At 32.4% G+C, this 24158-nt stretch overlaps 2 protein-coding genes across 2 annotated transcripts; one reads left to right on the forward strand and one right to left on the reverse strand.

Annotated features, from left to right (window-relative positions):
* The first annotated feature begins 11065 nt into the window (after positions 1-11065).
* Positions 11066-14068, forward strand: LOC133313434 (homeobox-leucine zipper protein HAT3). Its single transcript, XM_061514810.1, has 4 exons — positions 11066-11461; positions 11821-12164; positions 12621-12700; positions 13345-14068. The coding sequence occupies exons 1-4, from the start codon at positions 11299-11301 to the stop codon at positions 13679-13681; spliced, it is 924 nt and encodes a 307-aa protein (XP_061370794.1). The 5' UTR covers positions 11066-11298; the 3' UTR covers positions 13682-14068.
* A 1353-nt stretch (positions 14069-15421) lies between these two features.
* Positions 15422-20235, reverse strand: LOC133313442 (actin-related protein 2/3 complex subunit 5A-like). The gene is made up of 4 exons (XM_061514817.1): positions 19989-20235; positions 19779-19851; positions 19221-19321; positions 15422-15678 (listed from the first exon to the last, which is right to left on the reverse strand). Exons 1-4 carry the CDS (start codon positions 20084-20086, stop codon positions 15543-15545), a joined length of 408 nt encoding a protein of 135 aa, XP_061370801.1. The 5' UTR covers positions 20087-20235; the 3' UTR covers positions 15422-15542.
* Positions 20236-24158: the final 3923 nt, after the last annotated feature.

A 24158-nucleotide genomic window follows, 5' to 3' on the forward strand; every position in this document is an offset into this window, starting at 1 on the left:
AGGTTGATGTGTATTCGTGTTATGTTATAATATGTCAACTCGCATAATAAAAAAAATAATTTGAGGTTGGCAGGTATTTGTGTCATGTCATGTCGACTAGAAAAATGAACATGTTATGTTTGTGTTGAAGTTTTTGACATAAATCTTTATTTGTGTTGTATTTATGCGTGATTCCAACACAACACAAACACTACCATTAACACAAACTACCACCCCTACTTGGCAACGCTCAGAAGTTGCTCACATCTCATCTTCTCGAACTCCTTCTTTCACCTCCAAAGGAGACAAAGAAGGAAAAATAAATCCCCACGAATAACATACTCAAAAGAGGGAGTAGAAGCACAATCTTGTTGATATATGGGAATGACATACTTGAAAGATAACACTTTTTCAGTGCACCCGTCGTATGTGTGCCTCTCATTCGAAAAATGACACTTGGATTAAAAAAAATTTCTCTCATCCAACAACTTGCACCTCTTCTCTCCAATTTTGATTAGCCTGTCGCACCGAGTCAGTGGTGCGACGGAAGTACCTTAAAAATTTCACTTGAAAGATTGTTATTTCATGGTTTGAGATTAATTGCTATGTATTCATTGTTAGCTCATCATGTGGCACAAAACACGAAAGGTTGTTGTATGACTCCCAATATATTGAGAAAAACAGGAACCAACAATAGTAACAGGCACAAGTCCCTTCTGAGTCCTTCAACATACCACATCGGAACCTGTAACCTAGCACCATGAACTCTTGTACTACCGGACTGGTGGGACAACTATATTGAACCCTAATAATGGGTCACACCATATTCTAGAAGTTTAGAACAAGGCCCCACATCCAAATTCAAATAAACAATTATCAGAAAATCCTACCAACTAAAAAGATAATGTCCCACTCAAACACTACTACCAACAAGTAATCAACATTATAAATAGCCAAAGACCCTCAAATTTACACCATTGTGAAACCCTAATCTCTCATGTCCACTACAGACACACCACCACACCTTGGATTCACACCTCATCTTCCTTGCATCTAGTGATTTATTACCATTAGTGATCATCTCCCTCATAAATGATCACCCGTTGATGGGTCCAAGATAAAATTACAAATCTCATGATCAAAAAACAAACATTGTTTTCTCTTAAATATTTGATTCTATCATTGATTAATATCATAGATGGATATTGTGTATCTACTATAGTTTTTCATACGTAAAAGTCAAACTTTTATTAATGATGCAACCCAAGGATACAGTAGTGTGACAGAATGAGAGGTACTACTAGTCAATTAAATTATACAAATCTCATGGTTGTATACAAAATGCAAAGGACATTGACCAACATGCTATGTTTTGTCAAAAGAGTTTACCTCTATGCCATATGGGGCAAAAAATACCTGATTCAGACACTCGAGCCAAAAGTTATGGCTCTCCAAAGTTTTACTGTAAAATTTTGTACCACGTGTCACAAAACGATAAGCCACCAAATTTGCTCCCTATACTAGTGAGTTTGGCGGCTTATTGCTTTATGCCATGTGGCTTTTGAAACTCGTTGCCACTAACAGTGAATTTTCCACCATGACATTTTGGCAAAAAATTTGCCCCCGTGGCATACCAATAAAATTTTTTGGAATCTGTAGCAACATGGTCAATGTCCTTAAAAGGCTCAAATGCAATTAGTGTGTCCCTAAATTGGTTAAACAACTTCAATATATGCCACGAGTAAAGCTAAATTAGAGGTTGTTTGGATGGGCTTCTTTCTTAACAAAAGCTGCTTTTTTTTATAAATAAAAGTGCTTTTAGGGTAAAAGTGATTGTTTGGATGTTAACTTTTAAGAAAAGCAAAGGACAAAAAAAATTTAAAATCAGATTTTTATAAAAAGCTGAAAAATTTAGCTTTTGAAAAAAGCAGAAGTTGGAAGCAAATAAAATGACCTAGTGTGAGCATTTTGCCCCTTAGTTGGAAGCAAATAAAATTTGCACTAAAACAGTTCAAGCGGAAGCATATAACTCAATAAATAAAAATATTCTATAAATTATACATCTCCATTTCTTATAATTTGACATAGTCAATAACTCAACAATAGCATAGTTGTTGTTGATGACAAAAAATAACTGATTGACATACACAATGTAATAAGATTAAATTTTGGCAACAATAAAATAATTTATATACCATAAACCCCTTTGGGTAGGGAATATAATATTCAAATATTTTCTATCACATGAAGATTTGAACAATAAGGAGAATTAGATACAATTATGAAAATTCATCCCCTTTGGGTAGACAATTTTTTAAATTATACATATTTCTCCATAATATCATATGCAATTTAAAAATAATTTATCCCCTTTGGGAAGATAAATACTTCTAAATCACGTAATCTAATCAATAATTTCTTCATGTAATTTTCCAAATTATTATATGTTACAACCCAATTAATATATAATAATTCAAAATAATAGATCAATAATAATGCCCAACAAAATGAAACACTTAACATGTATTTCCAACAACATGAAACACTTCACAACATGTGTTTCCAACAACATTAAACACTTCACAACATGTGTTTTCAAAAATCATAATTCATTTGTCAGTCCAACAAATTTTGCCAAAAAAAAACATTTAACATTAAGTATAAGACAAAAAGTATTAATTATCTTAAGTAGGAGAAACTTTTATATAATTGTCTAAAATTTATCCCTTTTGGGCAGATAAATATTATAAATTATATATCTCTGTAATCCCAACATAAAGGCATCACATGTAATTTTAAAAAATTTATCACACAAGAATTTTTATTATATTTGCATGATGAATTACAACTAATATCACACCCTTTATGTGATCCAAGGACTTTTAATATATAATTGAAATAATTAAGGGTGCTGAGGATAATCCCTAATTAAATGAAATTATATGGATCACTTGACATTAACTTCCAAACCCAAATTATTACTTCAAACCATAGGAAATAATACCAAAATATTCAAATTATTCATCTCAATATTGTATGTATAAGGAAACATTAATTAATACACACAATCAAATCATTATAATACATGACATAAAAGCTTGTCTAATTTAATTCACACGGTGTATAACTATTAACCTTCAGTTATGGGTTCAGAACCTATTAGACCCATTTACCTTCCTTTTGCCACATACAATTAATGCCAAATTATACAGTAGCTTTACTCTCTTTTAAAATTATATTATGTAGCGAAAAAATTATAACAAATATACAAAAAATTCACAAATATTTCAAGGATCATACTATTAAAATTTTGTGAATTTTGGCTTAAAATAAGAGAGAGTGTGCTCTTTCCTTTAATCTAAAATTCACCAAATTTTAACAGTATTAATCTTATAATTATTTGTGAATTTTTTAATAATTTTTGTAATTTTTTGGCTCAATATATATTTTTATGAAATTATTATGTTTTATTCTATATTTAACTACATAAAAATATATATGTGTGCCCGAATTTTGAGAATCTAAATTACTGAAAAATTATTATGTCGAGAGATGAACTTGATGACAATATTACTATTTATAGATTCTTAAAGTCCATTTACACTTTCAGTTACAGTTTCATATTTGGGTTTTAGTGAAACACTTGATTTTGTTAAATGAGTGGATTATTGTTTTCATTGGATTGAGCTTCTCTTTTCAACATGTGTTGAAACTTTTGTTTGAATCTCTACATCTTAAATTTTTTAGAGATTAGTACTATTTAAGTCATAAGATTTTATGTTTAATGTTTTGACTGAATTTTCGATTTCCATGACTTTAGTGAGTGTATTATTGTTACACTATTATTGTCTTTGTATAGTTATGCTGCTCACGCATTAATTGCTATTGCTTTGTATATGGGAGCTTAAAGTACTAAAACCATGCCCTTGACTTTCGTATTATTTTATATTTGAATAATCTTAAATGCTGATTTTGTGGTAGAAATTGGCATCCTTTATACGGTATTGTATGCGCAAATCTTTTTTGCTTTGCCTTTTTTCTATTTTCCTAATTACTATTATTAGTGATATTCTATTTTTATATTACATTAAAAGGGCCACTGACATTGCTCTTGGTCTTTAATCATTAAAGTTTCAATATTCATTTTGGCTGACATGTTATTTTTCGTACTTTAGATTTCATATCTGATTTGGGCCGGTATATTATTGGACATTTGGTTTTTATTTTAGTGAAATAAGTGAAAATCATTTATGTCTCATAATTAATAAACTGTCCTTTTGGGACATTTTAGTGATTTTCACATTTTGGATTTAGTGAAATTGGTTTCATATTTCATTTCGTTATATGGTTATTCAATATTTTATTTTATTGGCACATTTATGACTAGTTCACCGTCATTGGTTTTTGGCACTGCAAAAATATTGTTGCAATATTTTTAGTGTCATTGATTGCTGTGTATTGCATTGTGACTTGTGATTAACAATATAATAAATGCAATTAATCATATTTCGCATTGAGATTTTTTTATTGTAGCTTCACATATAAAAATTAATATTTATTCCATTTGGCGGTGCTACTGCCAACTGAATCATTTTATTGAGTAAAAGGGAGTAAAGCTATTGTATAATTTGGCATTAATTGCATGTGATTTGAAAACTAATGTCAAGTGATCCATATAATTTCATTTAATTAGGGATTAACCTCAAACCCTTCATTATTTCAATTATATATTAAGAGTCCTTGGATCACATAAAAGGTGTGACATTAGTTGTAATTCGTAATGCAAATATAATAAAAATTCTTGTATGATAAATTTTTGAAAATTAATCTATAAGAATAATACTAATGCCAATAAGGCATATACACCAAAAAGGAACTCAAATAAAAGAAATTGCAGGACATGAGCGCACCACATATGGTGATCAAGAAGGCATACAAGAGATACATGGAAATCGAAAATCTAAAAATGACCTTTTAATTAAGATAGCAAAAAAATCTTAAAATTGTTAATTAAATCGAACAACAAATTTATGAAAAATTCAATTCCCTCAAATTCAGTGGATTATATAATCATATACATTAGGCTCTGATATCAAATGATAGATTTATTATTCCTGGATCATGTATATGATTATAAAATACCAAACAATATGAAATTAAAATTGGGATTGTGCGTACCTTGTTGGACCATCATAAAGTCGCAGGAAAGAAGGGACAATATGTCAGGATCTTCCTCTCTATGACCTATTCCGAAAGTGGCAGCCTTTGTGCGATGGGAGCAGACGGCTCATGAGGCTTAACCCCAATATAAATAGGCTAGAGAGGGGAACTAGCAAAACTCTAATCAACATTGTGTCTGATAGGTTCACCCATCACAAAAGCTCAATCAGACACTAATGCCTATATTGTGCTGCCCAACTAGGCCCAATACCATCAGATACCAAAAGTCTTTTTTTTTTGGAGGTTACAAGGAATTGAATTAGACTTTTGGTATCTCTAGACTTTTAGACTAGAGATACCAAAAGTCTAATTCAATATGATCACAACAGATTAATTAAAATAACAGAATTGAAATATCTATTAAAATGATTAATTTTAAAAAACAAAACTAATTGATTAATATTGCGCACATAACCTTGACCGGTTAAAACTTCCACTGCTCGAACGAAATGTGAAAGCAAAAGAAAAAGCAACATCAAAACTTACACAAGTGGCATCAAACCAAAAAGCATGCAAAATAGAACGGTATGCAAATATATGAATTATAAACAGTATACATTAAAAATATTGTTGTGAAGCCCTCAAGCACCAGTAAAGTACAAACCATAGTGCCAAATAAAGGAACAGTGAAATGAATATTCTGGGTTGATAAACGGATAAGTCATCCAGCGAACTTATACATCTCACTACTCATGCTCTCAAATAAGCAAAGAGCTAGGGGGCTTCTGATCTGGATTTATATTATAATAACACAAGACCCATTTGAAAGCCTTCATCCTTAAGCAAATATTACAGTCAACAAAGGCTGCTATAGTTAAATACTCATCTCAGTAAGCTTCTCAACATTAAACGCTACATGACAACAAGCTACTCATTCTACAAACTTCTCAAGCTTACTTTATCTCCAAGACACTTTTGTAAGATTATTTCAGCCACTACAATAACCAATAGGGAAGATTTACCGTCTCACAAACTTGCAACCAAGTTGCTCCTCTCCCCACCAAGTTGGACATCTCCATACTCTAAAAACAAATGTATTAACTCAAGGTAAATATTTTCTTCTATATAATAAAAATTTGTTTGAACCCAATCTGACTTGAGCGTCGGAGTGTCTTGCAGGTACACTCCGCACCTTGTTCCATTGAAAGCCCATGGGTTAAAAGCTGCTCCAACTGCAGGCTGCTCTGACTCGAGGCAGTTCCAGGCCATTTGTGTAGAGGAAGATCACATGGTTAGTCCAATTGTAAAACCGGTTCTGATCATGTTCTTTTGACGTTTTTGTTTTTTATTTTATTTTATTTTTTGGGTTTGATGTTTATTCTTTTAAAGGACATAAAATTGTGTTATTTTAAGTGAGAGAAAGACACAAGTAATGAAAATCATAGGAGAAGAAAGTGGATGATTTTTTTTAATTTAAATTTTAAATAAAAAATTATTAATTTATATATTTCTCTTGTTTAAAATGACATAACTTTATGTTTAAAAGTATAAATATCCTCCCTTACTTTTTACCTTCTAAATGATTCAAAACCAAAACTGATTCGTAAAAAATATTATCAGTTCGGTTCACTAAACCGAAGCGAACCACTAAAATTGGTTCAACATTTTAATCGAACCGTATCCACCTAATTGAGAGAGGCTCTTAGTGCTGATAAGAGGTTAGTCTTATAAGTAACCATGTAGGTAAAGTTATCTTGGTGAAAAATAAATCTACTTTTAAAAAAACAATATTTTTCCTTACTAATAACTTTGTAAAAATGACTTGCTTTTCTTAAAGAAATTATTACATTGATGAATATTAATTATATTAAATAGATTATTGTTAAATTAACTTATAATAAGTGTTTAATAACGTGCTTTGAATTTAATAAAAGTATCATACCAACTGAGAATTTTTTTCTTTATCTTTTTCTAGGTACTCTAAGGGCCCGTTTGGTAGGAGGATTTTTTTTGTTTTCCCGAGATTCCTTAGTTGGGTAAATAAGAATGCATCATTTGGTACAGGCTTTTTAAAATTTTCCCGGGAATCTGATCTTTCCGGGATTTTATTTTGTGTGTAAATTTTTTTTTAAAAATCATCCAGGAATACCATTCAAAAGGTGGTATTCTAGGATTTCTATGGCAACGGAAAATTTAATACAACTAAACATAGTATCAAGAAAATTAACCCAATATTCTCGAGAATATGTTAGTCTACTAAACAATTTTTTGATAACATTCCTAGAAAATTCATTTTCCCATCATATTCCTGGAAATCGTGATTTCCGGATAAAAAAAATTTCTCCTCTACCAAACGCCCCCGAAGGAAAAGAGTTGAGAAACATGAAAAGGATGAGAAGATAAGGAAATGGACAGGGTAAGCATCGACAACCATTGATAATTTAAACTAGAAAACTGAAAAGAGAGAGTATGCCCATATCCATATATACCTTACGAAAGAAACAATGAAGCATGTGACCGCAACCCTTCAAAAGATCTGTGAAAGATTTTGTGGATAAAAGTGTGAAGGGACGCATGCAGTTGAGAGCACACTTGAACTCCATGCAAAGTCCCAATCATTGTCATTCGATCATACATGATGATGTCAACTATACTCTTATTTCTCAACATCTTAAAGAGAATTTGATTCGCATTATTCTCTATGTTTCGAGCCTGAAAAAGTGATAAAGAAAAAGATAAAAAGTGACGGAAATAAAGATATTCTAGTCATTTATATCTATGGATTTGTCAATTTGCTAGGGTCATGCCTTCTAGCCATTATTATTTTTTTGTGTAAATATTTGGAAGTTAAGAAAATGACTCTTCTGATGAATATCAATACCAATCTCAAGATGAGCATTTCAGAGAACGTTCTTTTTAGTTGCAAATATTTGGATATGGGAAATGATTCTTTCATTGGAAATCAAAATCGTTTATTTTTTTCTCAAGATTTTTACACCGGTTCATTGATTACCCGACTGATCGAGTTGGATAAAATCACAAAATTGTAAAACTCCTTCTACCAAATTTTTTTTTTTTTTTTTTTATAACATTCTACCAAAATTTTAAACTATAAGCTGAAACAATCCTTACCATTTAATTCGGATTAAGGGAATGGAAGCAATTCTTCATGAGATTTTTTCTGAATGTAAATATTGAAATGACGATTATCTTCTTGAAAATCATCAACCAATTTCTCTAACTTTTCTTACGAATTATAACATTTATCCAAAGCAAATTTTTATAAATTATAGAAAATAAGTTTTTTTTAGTCAAATGGAAGTGCAAGCACTTGTGAAGGGAAAAAAAAAGAAGCTCGGTTTTTTTTTTTTTACATTTACAACATACTCAAATAAAAAACTTAGCTAATGCCAATAAAATTACAAGTTTATTATCCGATTTGAAAAGATATTAATAAAAAATGAAGCAATAATTTAAGTTTTAAGTAACCTATTGAATTGAAGTTACTATACTTTCATTTAAGACTTTGCGTGCCTAACATTTTGTTGTTGTTGAGAAAATATAAATATCTTATATTAAAGTAAAGGTACTAGTTTATAAAAGAAGAAGAAGAAGTAAAGGTACTATAAAATGTAAAAAATATTTATAAATAATAGAAGATTGAATTTATATATAATAGAAGATTAGATGCCGTAATAAGAAACATTATACTGATTACATTAAATTTTTAGAATCTTATATCGTGCAAGCAAAAGCACCATCTAACGTTGTTATTTCTATTTACTAAAACATAATGTCGCTCTACCCATTGCCATTTCTAATACAAAATGGGTAAAACTAATGCAAGGTATTTTTTTTTCACAGTTTTAAATACATGAGAAATAGTAATGCCACTACTAATTTTGTGGATGCCTCAAACAAGGTCATATTTGAATTAATAAAAAAGAATAAAATAAAGGGAAATAAAATGAAACACATTAGTTGTCGTTATTTGAATGATTTAAAATAAAATGAAATAAAATGTCTATCTCATATTTTATTTAATATTTTTGTTTTTCTTAATTCAATTTGGGATGAGATGAATATTATTATATCCTCCTTAGAGGACCACAAAGGTTAAACACATATATATAGGCATTATTTTAAGGGATTTTGATCACAAAATTTTTTCTACACACACAATATTTTGTGAGATTCGCATGTTTTGAAAAAAAGAAAGCTATGACACGCAAAACGAATATTTATAACATAACACAATCATTTTCCTATAATATAACTCTTATAAAACCCTTGTTTCAATGCCATAAAACATGAAAAAGTCACTCCAGACATCAAGTTGTACTGTGAGTACCGGTCACAATTCAATTAGAAAATATCAAAACACTATCTCATTTTTTTATTAGCATTTACATAATCAAAATTGTGTAAATATTAAATAAAAACATTTTTCTTAAATTTTCATACATTAAACATTAAATATTTTTACTTATTCTCGTAGCATAATACAAATAAAAGGTACTTTATTAAAGAGATTTAGATAGACCGGAGTAAGAAAAAGCTTATGTTTTATATTATTTAATATGTATCATATAGATTTTTTAGGTTTTTATTTGAATAATATTTATAATACTATAAATAATGTGATATGTACTTACCCAAAAAAATAACATGATATGTAAAATAATTTAAAATAATCTTTTTAAAAGAAACACTTGAGAAAATCTCTTATAAAATATTTTATACACAAATTTTTCTAATTTTTGAATTAGTTTATATTAAAGTGGAAAATTGTTTACGAAAAAAAAATCAATAAGTAAAAGTTAAATTTAATGTTTGTCATTTTAAAATATAAAATTATATCATTTTAAATTAAAGAAAATATATAAAATAGAAATTATACGAGAAGATAGTGAGTTTTTTTAATTTAAATTTTGAATAAAAAATATTAATTTTAATTAAAATAACTATTATTTAAAAAGATAAATATTTTTTCTTTATAAAATTTATGTAAATATTATTATTAAAAATTTCTACAGTGATTTACCAATTTACCTCTCGTTCTTTTAAACCCAGAGATGAGTGGGCCCCGCCTGGCATGTGTGGAAACGCCATGTCACACAGGGGACCCACCTTGAATGATGGCACATGAAAATCTTTCTTATCATCTTGATCATGATGAGGACATGATTCCCTGCGCGTGCCACTCCCAGCGCGTGAACCTCAAACACACACACACACTCTTTCTCTCTCCATTTTCTTCTCTTTTATATAGTCAACAGTCAAGTAGCGAAAAAGCTGCTATCCTTTCTCAACAGAACACAAACAGGAACACGATGAATTAAATATTAATGATAAATGTTCACCCAAAAAAAAAATTAATGATAAATAAATAAAAAAATTAAAATTTGTTCCAAATATCCCCACTCATTGAGAAATTATAATTTTCCAAAAAGTACATGTATGCATAGAAAGCAAAAACATGTTCTAACAGTATTTTTTTTCCTTATAAATAATAAATCCAACTAAAGATAATATCTTCTCATGTTAAATAAGTATTATATTATACCAAAAAAAACAAAAAAAAACAAGTAATATAATCATGTTGTGTCATCACAAAAATGGAAAAAAATTAAAATAAAATCAATTTACTCAAATAATAATGAGTTTTATAATAATTACTTTTTTCATCTCATTATTAACAATTAACATGGTTCAAAACAATATTATTAAAGACTTATTAAAGAAAGAAAGAACCCTTTAACCATGCTACACAAGCCTTTGGGGTTTCAAACTTAACCATGGTTAAAAAGTAACTAGATTTGGACTTTGAAGCTATCATATGTAGCTAAAGTTTAAAGCCTAGGAAAGTAGCCATTTTGTATGATGATTGAACCAAATTGGCACACTGACACAAGTCATCATTAACTCTACTACCTATTCTCTCACTCTCTTTTTCTATCTCTCCCTTTCACTACTCTTCTCCATAGTCCATAGTATCTATCTATATATAGTCCCATCTCTCCACCATTTCCCATTTATCGTTCTCTACAGAGCCCACACCATTTTCTGTTCTACCATTCTTATTACCATTTTGCTACTTTTCCACACTCCAAACCAGACAAGCTTTGTTGATTTTCTTTCTTAGAGGGAGAGAGAAAAATGGGTGAGAAAGATTATGGCTTGGGTTTGGGTTTGAGTTTGAGTTTGGGATGTGGAGAAAATGCAAATAATCAACCACCTTTGAAGGCAAATCTCATGCAAAAGCCTCCTCAATCGGTTCCAAACCAAAGGGGTTCCTTCAATAACTTGTTTCATTTTCATGGTTTGTGTTTCTTCATGTCACACACACACACTCTCTTTTTATTTTTTTATTCAATTTTTTGGTTCTTAGATTCTTCATACCAAAAAAAAAAAATTAAAAAAAAAATCATTTTTTCATAAATATTTGGTTAAAACTAAAACCCCATTTCGCAATTTTTTTTTTCGTTTGCAAAATGGTAACCTTTGTCGATGATTAGATGCAAAATCATGCAACGAAGAACACAATTTTTTTTTTATGTGTTATTTTTTCTATTTTTTTATATGTATGAAACAAAGCATTGTTTGTATAGAAATACCCTTCAATGTCGTTGTTAATTACACGACTGCCACTAACAAACTCACGTGCGCCTCACGCTGCAGATCGGAGCTCCGAGACGAGGTCGTTCCTCCGTGGAATAGACGTGAACTCAGCGCCGCCGTTGACGGCGGCGGTGGCGACTGCGTGCGACGACGAGAATGGGGTTTCGTCGCCGAACAGCACCATATCGAGTATCAGCGGGAAGAGGAGCGAGAGAGAAGGTAATGGAGACGAGAACGACGCTGCCGAGAGGGCCTCCTGTTCTCTAGGCGGAAGCGACGACGACGAAGGCGGAGGATGCGGCGGCGACGGCGACGGAGACACTTCAAGGAAGAAGTTGAGGTTGTCGAAGGAACAGTCCATGTTGCTTGAAGAAGCTTTCAAGGAACACAACACTCTGAATCCGGTGAGTGGTAGTGGCATTTCTGTAATTTTGTTGCGGGTTAAGGGCATATTTGGGATTTCATATTTGCTTATTTTGAGGTTGTCTTCTATTCTTAAATTATGTATTTTTTTATGGGTTTGTTTTTACTAACCGTTACTTTAGATAATTTTATTTAATTTTCATTAAAACGACGTCGTTTTGAGACAGAAATCATGGTATTTTTGTAATTTTAATTTATTTTAAGGATATAATAGTCTTTATCACTCTAATTTTTTAATTTTTCAACCCAAAATGACGTCGTTTCGATGAACATTAGATAAAGTTATGTAAAGTAACATCGGAATTTTTTTTCCCTTTTTTTATTACCTTTATTTTATTTTTTACTATAATTCAATGTTTACGTATGTTTTGTAAATGTTATTTTTTTGAACTATAATACAATGTTGGCATTTGGAATATTATTATTGTAATTTGTAGAAACAAAAGCAAGCATTGGCAAAGCAATTGAATCTGAGGCCAAGACAAGTTGAGGTGTGGTTCCAAAACAGAAGAGCAAGGTGAGGTTTTTTTTTTTTTTTTTTTTTATATATGTCTATGTTCTTCTAAGGGGCATTATTGAAATTGTATATATGAACTATAGAGTATTAAATTATATAATAAATATTTTGTGTTGTGGCATTGTTTATTGTCCCTTTACTTAATTTTCTGTGACATACCCTACTTTGTTTGGATCTATTTTAAATGGCTTTGATGTTCTCATCAATGTTATTCTTCTTCAGAGCAACTTCAAGCATAACTCCAACATCAATAATGGGATTTGACCCATGTGAGAATCATCAATAGCACAACTTTTATGACACAAAAGATAAAAAGTTTTAGATGATTTAGATTAAAAAAAAAGAAGCTATTTGTGATTAGCTGGGGCCCACTAACAGGCACAAAAAATGTAACATGTAGTTAGTTAGTGATGATGGATTTGGAGGTCAAAATTTGAAACTTTGGAATCTTTAGAATTTTTATACCATTCATTAGTACTTAAATTTCTAGCATTACGGTGGCAAAACTGATAAACTAATGGGTCAAGTGCAACAAAGATGGATGTGGCTTTGTTGTGTGTGTATGTGCGCGCGTGTGGTGTGTTACTTTATCTTCCATGTTATGGAAGAAAGTGATGTCAATGATTTTGGTTCAATAAATGCAGGACCAAGTTGAAGCAGACTGAAGTGGATTGTGAATACTTGAAGAGATGCTGCGAGAATTTAACTGAAGAGAATAGGAGGTTGCAAAAGGAAGTACAAGAGCTTAGGGCATTGAAATTATCCCCACAGCTCTACATGCACATGAACCCTCCCACAACTCTTACAATGTGCCCTTCATGTGAGCGTGTTGCTGTCTCATCTGCATCCTCCTCCTCATCAACCACCATACCCCCTGCCCCGTCTCCGGCTAATCGCAACCCTTTAGGCCCTAACATCCAGCGGCCGGTGCCGGTCAACCCTTGGGCGGCAATGTCAATCCAACACCGGATCCGGCCATAATTTTTGTTCACTCCTCGTCATGGTAAAGTTCATGTTGGAAAACAAGGACATTTTAGTTGCTAGACAGAAATGAATCAAATGCAAAAGGAATCTTTGTAAGTGTTGGTTTACTAGCACTTAAGGCTATGACTTTGGTTAACTCTTCAGTGTAGGCTTATTTGATTTTGGGCCTACGTAGAACATGTTTTAGTCAACTTTAGGATCTGTAAAGTGCGGACATGTTAAAGTAGGTTGTGTTTTCATATGCTGATTAGTTTTGTTAGCCTTGAAAAGATGAAAGAGGGAATCCGAATCTGTTTTATGTTTTTATTTTTATCATAGGATTTGTTATGCCACTTGCTAAGAAAAGGTGGGGTTTTGTGCAAGATTGGAGAGGGAGACAAATTAAGGGGATTCCCATAAAGGGATGACTTTGGTCTCAATTAGAAATAATTGTCTATCTTTCTTTTTCATGGTTCCCATTAATTTTGGTCTATAAACTTTAACATGGGGTTGGGTGAGTCAGATTGTGGGACTCAACTTTGGCTGCTTCCAATACGATAAGTGAACAAATGTAGATGTGGTTACGCACTAGTGACAGTAATTGCATCACATGCTTTTGAAAGTTCAAGTTTCAAAGGGAAGTAACAAACACAATGAAAGGTAACATGGGCCATGCCCATAATTACATTTTGCATTTTGGAACATTGGCCAATTTTGGAACATTGGCCAATCCTGTCTAGGTGTCACTTTTCTAAATATTGATTCTATTTTTTAGTTCATATTTTTAAATTGAGTTTTCATTACCAAATTTATATATAAAGAATTTGCCTATATTGCTCGTGCCGTGATTGATTTGATCAAGACAAGAAGTAACAACCCTTGAACTAATTTTTCATTTCTTTTTGTCTTTATTTCTGATCGTTTCAATTTCACTTTCACTTTTATGAATATAATTCTTGCATCCACGAGTGAATTGATGTACAACACAAAATAGGAAATGATAGTTGGCAGCGGCAGAAGAGGCTATAGCTGTTGAGTGATATTCTCAGCCTGCAAGTCTTGTGCGTAAGCTAATATAGGAACATTTACATTTCACGTAGTTACAACTTTTTTAAATAATTGTAACTTTTCTTAAAATAACTTACATAGAATTTACCATTTACGTTTTCAAAATAAAAAAATCTACAACTCTGAGCTAAAAGTAGTAGTAAAGAAGGTATAATTTCTAAAAAATTCTCAACGAGTTTACGACAAAAAATAAAAAAAAATGTTCATACCTTTTTTCAGCAAGAATTGTAAGCAACGGCCAAAGAACATACTTCATTTTTCTAATACTTTTTTAGTTTTTAGATTTAATTTCTATACCACATATCAAATTCTATTTCGCTGAATTTATTACACTCAAAAACATAATTTCTCCAAAATCAATTCAAATCATTACAGGTCAAAGGCCAGCAGACAAAAGATTTTTTTTATTTTATTTTTAATTCCAATGATATTTATGCTTAAGATAGTTTTAATGATCCTTAACTCAAAGCAATTAGGAACCTGAAAGGCTGAACTTCAACCTCAATTTTCATTAAATCTCACATTAAGAGCTTGTCCGTAGTTGTGAGAATTCTGGAGGCAAATTATGAGGTTACAAGCTCCTCAAAATGCATTAGATATTTCAGATTTCTCAAAAGTCCTGAAAAGTTAAAAATCATCACCCTTTGAATTGTAAACAATTTCAAAAGTAAAACAAGAGAAGTGACTCCAAAATTCAATATTAATATATTTCCCTGATATTTCACTACATTGATTGCTGTAGTCTTGCAAGGACATACAAGAGAACTAAAAACAATAAAGGAAAAGAACAAGTAAAAAGGTGGTCCAGAAATCAAACAGTGTTTACAGTATCAGTCAGGAAACGTAGAATGCAACCCAGTCCTGCTCTCTGTGTCAATTTTTCATGAATCCGGAGACATTGGTCGCATGTGGGACGATCTCCAGTAGCTAAGCCTCTATATAAGTACCTATGATGAATACCAACCTCTTAGGACAGAAACTGGTGGTGAAAGAATTAGACCTTAAATATCATTGATTATCTACTATAGTAACTATAGTATTATTTAAAATAATCCTCATTTAATGTCTATATTTAACTTCCTTAAAAATCCAAATTCCTACAACTACAAAGTAAAGAGAAAATTGCAATTTCAAATCAATCAGAGACCCATCAGTTACAGAGAGTTCCTACTTTCATATAACATTTACAAATTTTGTTCAAACAAATCACAACTCTAGAGTCACGTTTAAAAGTCAGATTTCAAAATATAAATTGTCAGGCCATCATATAATTAAATAAAATTATTATTTTTTTCCTTATTGTCTACTGTCTCTAGCAATATTTGAAAGAGTGTACTTACTGGATTGTAAACTTACAATTACTCCAGACTATGCAAATCAAAATAAAATTTTCATCACTTTACTAGCAAAGTTTTAACACTCTGACTAAGAGCAGGCAATGGCACAACATAGACCTCGTCACACTGGTCCATCCCGTTCAATATTATAGAGGTCTCAGGTCTAAAATATACCGGTTGAATCTTAAAAAGTAGCTAAGTTTAAACTCAAGTACGATCTGGAATGTAAAACATGCATATTTCTTTCTGGTGGGCATATGTCTACTATTCTAGAATATAATTCAAGTTTGGAATGTTCAACTATGATTAGCTTATTCTGATTCCTCAGCACAAAGTCTTAAAGTTGATACAACCAAACAATAAGGGTTCTTTTGACCTCGTTTCTCTAATCTTTTTAGTAATTTTTGGCCATTTATTACCTCATGAGACTGCCCCCCCTTTACATTCTCCCCGGAGCATGAAAAGGACAAACAGGATGAGGTATTGCATGCATATAAATATCATGTAAGATTTCTTCAAGCAAATAGAGAGATTTAAGCACTATCTACTTGGGAAGCTTTCCCTCCATAATGGCAAGGTAATATAATTCATAATGGTCTGTCTCTACTCTCTAGAAGTAGATCAACTTCTGTCAGAGACACAAAATTCTACATGAACTTAAGGAAAATCTCTGCCAAGCTCATGACTGTATGACAATTCAAGCTAATCAACACAAAAGAGAATTGGAGTTGAGTCTAGAGAGCGACAAAATTCTACATGAACTTCAGAAAAATCTCTGCCAAGCTCATAACTGTATGACAATTCAAGCTAATCAACACGAAAGAGAGTTGGAGTTTGAGTCTAGAGACTTGGTTTTCCTCAAAATTTAGCCTTATCCCCTGAAATCCCTAGCCAATTGAGTGGATGAAAAGCTCAGTCAGCAATTCTATGGCGTTACAACGAACTTGAAAGGGTGGGACAAATTGCCTATAAGTTGGAGTTGTCCCCTACTTGTTGCATACATCCTACTTTTCATGTTTCTTTGCTTGAGAAGGCTATAACACGCTTGACTAAACCTCAAGATATTCCCCCAATGCTTTCTAAGGACTGGGAACTGCAAGTACAACCTGAGGCTGCACTTAATTCACATGTAACTCCTACAAGGTTACATGAAGTGCTAATCAAATGGCAAGGCCTCCCTGATTTTGAGAATCTGTGGGAATCAGCTGCCACCATCAAGAAGGAGCATTTCCCTTCTTTTAACCTTGAGGACAAGGTGTCAGATTTTTGGGAAGAGTATTGTTAGGAAACCACCTATAACTCAGGTTTATCATAGGAAGCATAACAGGGAATCACACCATAAAGTAGTGTTGAAGCATAAGTGGGAAATTAATAAGCATGAGTGGGAAATTAATGGGCATAAGTGAGAAATTAGGTAGGGAGACAGAGAGACTCAGGGAGGAATTAAAAGAGGGAAAATTCGATTGGGTATAAATAGGCCAAGCATTCTATTATGAGCCTACATTAGGCCTGACTTGACCTAGTATGTTCGCTAACAAAAAAAGACTTTGGCCTAAAAAAATTATTTAAAAATGGGCCATAGGCCTATCCTATAAGCATGTAGGCTTGCCTGTCATATTATTTATTTTAAATAAAATAAAATAATTATTTGAATAATTTTATAGAATAAAATTATTATTTTAGTTATTTTTACTAATTCTTGATAGACCTAAAAGGCTTGATAGACTCATAATAAGCCCTGCCAAGCCTTTTACTTTTTACAAATCGAGTAGACCTATAATTTAGCCAGCAACGAACTAATAGGCCAGGCCAGGTTCAAAATATTCTACATAGGAGTAACCTATACACCCGTGGAATAGTGTGGGAAAGCAGCAAAAGATTGTAACTAGAGCCTCTTGAATGCTCTAGGCTATCTTTCCTTCATTTTTGTCATTCTTCTATCACTATAATCTATTTCAAACAATCTGATATGAACGGGATATCAGCTTTATATCAATAATATACCAGTTCTCATTCTATCAAGTGTTTCTCTACATTTGATTCTGATAGGAACTGAGTTCAAAAACTCTCAAAGAGATAAGGGAAAGGGGGAAAATGAAAAAAAAGCTGAAAGACTCATATTCCATGCATACGATTACAGTACATACAAACCCTATTTAACCTAGCGAACCTCCACTGACTCACTCTTGTGAAAGCTAACTGCTATAACTTCCTCATAAGAACTCTACTAACTGCTATTACCTCCTAACTATATCCCAACTACCACACTATACAACCTGAACACCAACAAACTATATCCAACTACCACAACTATACCAACTGAACACCAATGGAACCTACACAAAAGTATGCATCACTATGCTTCATGCATCATGGCTACGTCTTCATGCATCCTTACCCTTCTTGAACTTCTGCTTGTAACAGATTCGTAACAATGTTCAATATTAGAATTACATGAAGTTTCTTTTGTCTAAAAAACATATGAACGTCAGAGAGCTTCTAAAAAATTTGGACAAAGACACACCATGGGTATTCAGAACAAAAACAAATGTTGAATTGTTACAGAAGTGAAGATTAAGATACTGTCTTTTCCCTCCTAATTTAATAACGCATTAAATTCCCACACTATATCAACATTCCTTAGAATGTTATTCACATCTACGTTATGAGTTTGCCAACAAATTATCATTCCATTTCTGAAAAATATACAATCTAATTATCTATATTTATTTATTACAGTTCTATATTTTGATTTCTAGCTTTAATTGTTCCACTGCAGCACATATCATGCTAGAAAGTGTAACTGTAATATCATATAATATACCTGGTTCCAACTACCGCATGAAAAGGCGAAAGTAAGAGATATAGTTTTCACATTTTAATAAGCCCATTGTAATGCATAAGTTATTCTTCCCAGTTCAAATTTTTATTTGCAATGCATATCAAGATTGGACAAGCAAAGGAAAACTTGAAAACACTTGTGCCTTATGTTTGTATAGGTGGAATGAAGGGAACCCAAACTACACTGATCATTAACTACAAACCTGAGAATTTTACCATCACATCCAAGCAAATATGTATTCTAAAAGAATGAGAAGCTATCCAGTTAAAATTTGTAAAAATGAATTCAAACAAGACACTTCACCACTCACTTCATTAGGATATCATAGTACTCAGGATCCAAGGAAGAAAGCATTCCATCCACATCTTTTATAGCCATTATAGTTCTATGCACCACAATCCAATGTGCCGACTGCAAAATTATAAATGAAAAATATGTTGTGATTTCAACAAATTAGAAATCTTCAATTGTAACAACTCTAAGGGTCACAAAAAATGGCTAGAATTTGCTAGTTGAAATTAGCTTTACAAAATTATGAAAGAAAAGCACTATTATTGTTCCCCAACAACCCAAACCAAATGTAAGCACAAATATTAAAGTATGAAGACTCTTAAATATATAAAAAAAGGAAAAAGAAAAAACCAAGATACATGAAAAATATGTCGTGATTTCAAAAAAATCAGAAATCTTCAATCAAAACTCTAAAGTAACCAAAATAGAAAAAAAAAAAAAAAAACTCGTGTTTTTCGCAAGTTGAAAATAGCTTACAGAAAAGAAAAAAAAAATGTTTCAATTCCCAAAAACCCAAATCAAATACAGGCAAAAAATAACACTATATATATATAGACAGGAAAAATAGACAGAAGACCTTGCAACGCTCATCACCAGTCATGGCATACGTGCCTTCAAGGGCAGTTTTAAGGGCTTCCACGGGTTTATACCTGAAATTCCATCAAACACAATCATTTTTTTCTTCTTAATTTAGCATTCTATTCATCACAAAACAAATGAGTTTTGTGCTTCCAATACATAATAAAGAGAAGAAAGAGAGAGAAATGAAGGAAGAGGGTATTTATACTGTTTGAGTAAGCTTTCGATCTTGCGGGATTTGTGTTCAATTCTGGTAATAATGGCCTCTGCATTATCTGCTTCAACGAAACCTTCTGCCCCTGCCATAGATATCTTCTATTTTATCACAGTCCCTTTTGCTTGAGCCGGAATTTTCCCGAGAAAATGTGTTGATTTTCTTTCCCCCCAAACAAGGTGGTGGATCAGTTGTCTGCACTGGAGTGGCGTGCAGGTCAAGACGGATGAATAACAAATCAATAAAACAATTAGAACTATTTCGTAAATTGCATTAATGGGAATATGGGATTATTGTTTGTCAAGATGAGATAATTTTTAGCACAAAAGTAACTTTTGAATTTTAAACAAAAAATACATAACTCATTTTAGGAAAAAATATCTATCCTTTTAAACATATATCCTTCATTTTAATTCCTTAAAAATAAAATTAATTTATGTTTTTTTATAAAATTTAAAATAGATTCAATTAGTCGAAATTATGGTTCTTAAATTCGAAGAAGACCTACATTAGTCCTTCAAAAGGACTAACATAGATCTATTTTAAATTTCAGAGGAATTACGATTCGATATTATTTTAAAGAGTAAAATACCCTTTTTGGTCCTCAGCAAATTTCACGATGTCCGTTTTAGTCCCTAGCAAATTAAAAGGCCCATCGTAGTTCTTAAAAAATTTAAAATGGACCCATTCAGTTGAAATCGTGGTCCTCATAAATTCAAAAAAGACCCATATTAGTCCCTAAAAGGACTAAAATGGGTCCATTTTGAATTTTTAGGTACCACGACGAGCCTTTTTATTTGCTAGGGACTAAAGCGGGTATCGTGAAATTTGCTGAGGACCAAAAATGATATTTATTCTATTTTAAATTAGGCCCCTTGATATTTGTTGAGGACCTAAAAAATATTTTACTCTAATTTTTATCTCCTATGTGAAAGTGCGTGGAGTCCATATTTTTTTTTTCTCTTCACATAATACACTTATATGTATATGTAGGAAATAAAGTTATCGCCTACAACATAAGAAACAATGATCTCTTGCATTAATACCATAAATTTAAGGGGAATATGTTTATAGGTTTTAATGTTTCTATATTTAAGGTAGATAATTTATCTACGTTCACTCCCAAAATAACGTCGTTTTGAGTTAAAAAATATAATAAAAAAGATTATTATAACACTGAAATAAATTATAATTATAAAAATACATTGATTTCCGTTTCAAAACGACGTCATTTTGGGCTTAATGTAGATAAGTTATCCATATTGACTGTAGAGAAGTAAACCCGTGTTTATATTAGATAAAATTGTATCATGCAACATATAAAAAAGTGAATGAGATAAAATTGTACCACACAACATATAAAAAAGTGAATGAGATCCACTAAGGATGTCTTATGCTACATAAGAAACATATTTTCCTAAATTTAAATAAAGCTAAAAAAATTATAAAAATTAAAATTTTATAAGACATATATATATTGGAAATTATTCTCTCATCTATCAGATGTGGAACTATCCTAACATTCTGGCTTCTATTAATTCGACACTTCTGGTGCTCATTCCTAAGGTTCAATCTCCAGCTCATATCAGCCAATTTAGACCGATTTCGCTTTGCCAAGTAGTGTATAAGATTGTTAGTAAACTTATTCTCGGCCGACTTAAATCAATAATGGCAAAGGTGGTATCTCCTGCTCAATCTAGTTTTATTCCTCATCGTCATATTCAGGATAATATTATTGTGGTCTAAGAGTTGGTTCATTCTATGAGAAAAATGAGGGGTAAGAAATATTTTATGGCAGTCAAAGTGGATTTGGAGAAGACTTATGATCTTCTCAACTGGAATTTTATTCATAATGTGTTAAAAGAGATTCAGATTCCTAGGAATCTAACTGAGTTAATTATGGCTATTGTATCTTCTCCTAAAACTAGCATATTGTGGAATGGGGATATGACAGAGGAATTCAAGCCTAGAAGAGGGGTCAGACAAGGAAATCCAATGTCCCTATATCTGTTTGTTTTAGCTATGGAGAAGCTTTCCCATATTATTCAAACTGCTGTTAGTGGAGGTTTGTGGAAACCTATCAAGGCAGGTAAGGGGGAACCTAAAATCTCTCATTTACTATTTTCGGATGATTTAATGCTTTTCTTGGTAGCTAGTGAGGAGCAAATTCATATCCTTCTTCGTTGTTTAAATCTGTTTGGAGAAGTTTCTGGACAAAAAGTGAGTGATCAAAAAACTAGTGTTTATTTCTCTAAAAATACTCCTACTGATACAACAAGTAAGATTTTAGAGGTGAGTGGTTTAAAAAGGGTGTCAAACATTGGTAGGTACCTTGGGGCTATGATGTAGCATGGAAGAGTTACCAAGAATTCCTTTGCTGGTATAGTGGAGAGAGCTAAAGAGAGATTGAGCAATTGGCAATCTCAATCTCTTTCCCAAGCAGGCAGAATAGTCCTCTCACAATTTGTTCTGTCTGCCTTGCCCTACTATCACATGCAATATAGCATGATCCCGAGGGTATTTGCAACGAGCTGGAGAAGCTTCAGAGAGCTTTCATTTGGGTGATACAGTCAACAAAAAGCATATGCATCTCATTGGTTGGGATTCTATTGCAAGGCCGAAAAATCAGGGTGGTTTGGGTATTAGAAAGCTTTCTGTGATGAATGAAGCTTTTATGGGAAAAATTGTTTGGAGCTTTCTTAATGATTATGATAAGCTGTGGGTAAAGGTTTTGAAAGCTAAGTATGGAAGTGTGAGTAATAATCAAGAAAATTTCTTCTGGAAGAATGGGAATTCTAGCCTCTGGAAAGCCTTGTATGAAATCTGGAATAAGCTGAAGCCTAGGCTGACTTGGGATGTTGGTGATAGTTCATCAATTGATTTTTGGGAAGACAAATGGGTAGATCATGATACTAACTTAGCCAGTAAAGTGATCTCTGTTATTCCTCATGAAGAAATTGGAAGAAAAGTTAGGGATTATGTTAATTCTGATGGTTCTTGGAACTGTGGGGTTCTATTTAATCTCCTTCTAGAAAGTGTTGTCCAGTCTATAAGAGGGTTATTACCTCCTCAGGTGAGTAGTGGGGCTGATAGACTAAGGTGGAATATTAAAGGCTCAAGTGGGATTTCGGTTAAGCATTTATATAGTGCCTTAACTAACCAGGATGATGAAGAGTGTATTGATAATGGAATCTGGTGTGTCATTTGGAAATTAAAAATACCTAACTTGATCAGTGTTCTTCTTTGGAAATGAGCTCATCAACGTTTACCAATAAGAAGTATGCTGGCCAGATTTAGTATGTCTAATCCAATTTGTCCTCTTTGTCAAATTGAGGAAGAAACCATTATTCATATGGTTAGAGATTGTAACAAAATTAAGAGAGTGTGGCTGGATTTAACTAACCCAGATATGTATATGGAGTTTTTTAGTGCAGATTTATGCAGCTAGTTGAAGATGAACTTGAATAATGCAGATTTGAAGCAGTTTAATACCCACTGGCCGATAGTGTTTGTTGTCACTGTTTCTTGCGCTTGGAGTTGGAGAAATGAGGTGGTTCATGGAGCTGAGGACAATTGGCTGGCTTATAAAATTCATATGATAGAACAGAAAGTTAATGAAATCTCCCATGCTTGGATGCATAGCCATGATGGTCAGGTTAGGAGGATCTCAGTTTATATTACTGCTGGTTGGCATTCTCCGGAAGCTGGTTGGGTTAAAATCAATACAGATGGGGCAGCCAAAATTTCTGAAGGAGATGCTGCTTGTGGGGGACTGATTAGGGATGAGACTGGAAGATGGCTTCAAGGATTTGCGTATCACATAGGACATTGTTCAACGTTTGTAGTTGAGCTTTGGGGAGTACTCAAAGGTCTTGAAATGGCTTGGGCTGGGGGTTGGAGGCGTTGTTTGTTGAAAAGTGATGCTAGTTCAGTGATCACTTTGCTCACCAAAAGTGGAGGAACAGCTCGAGAGTCCGCTTGGTGTCTCATATTCGAGCATGGTTACAAAGGGATTGGGAGATTCATTTGGTTCATGTGTTCAGGGAGAGTAATGCATGTGCAGACTGGCTGTCGAAATATCCGTTGAATAATAGATTGGAGAATAATTTTATTGCTTTTCATTTCCCTCATCCTGGTATTTTGCCATTGTATTTGGTTGATTTC

Source organism: Gastrolobium bilobum, unplaced genomic scaffold (assembly GCF_033153095.1).
Source record: "Gastrolobium bilobum isolate Gb01-03AN ecotype WA unplaced genomic scaffold, APGP_CSIRO_Gbil_v1 utg91145, whole genome shotgun sequence".
NCBI lineage: Eukaryota > Viridiplantae > Streptophyta > Magnoliopsida > Fabales > Fabaceae > Gastrolobium > Gastrolobium bilobum.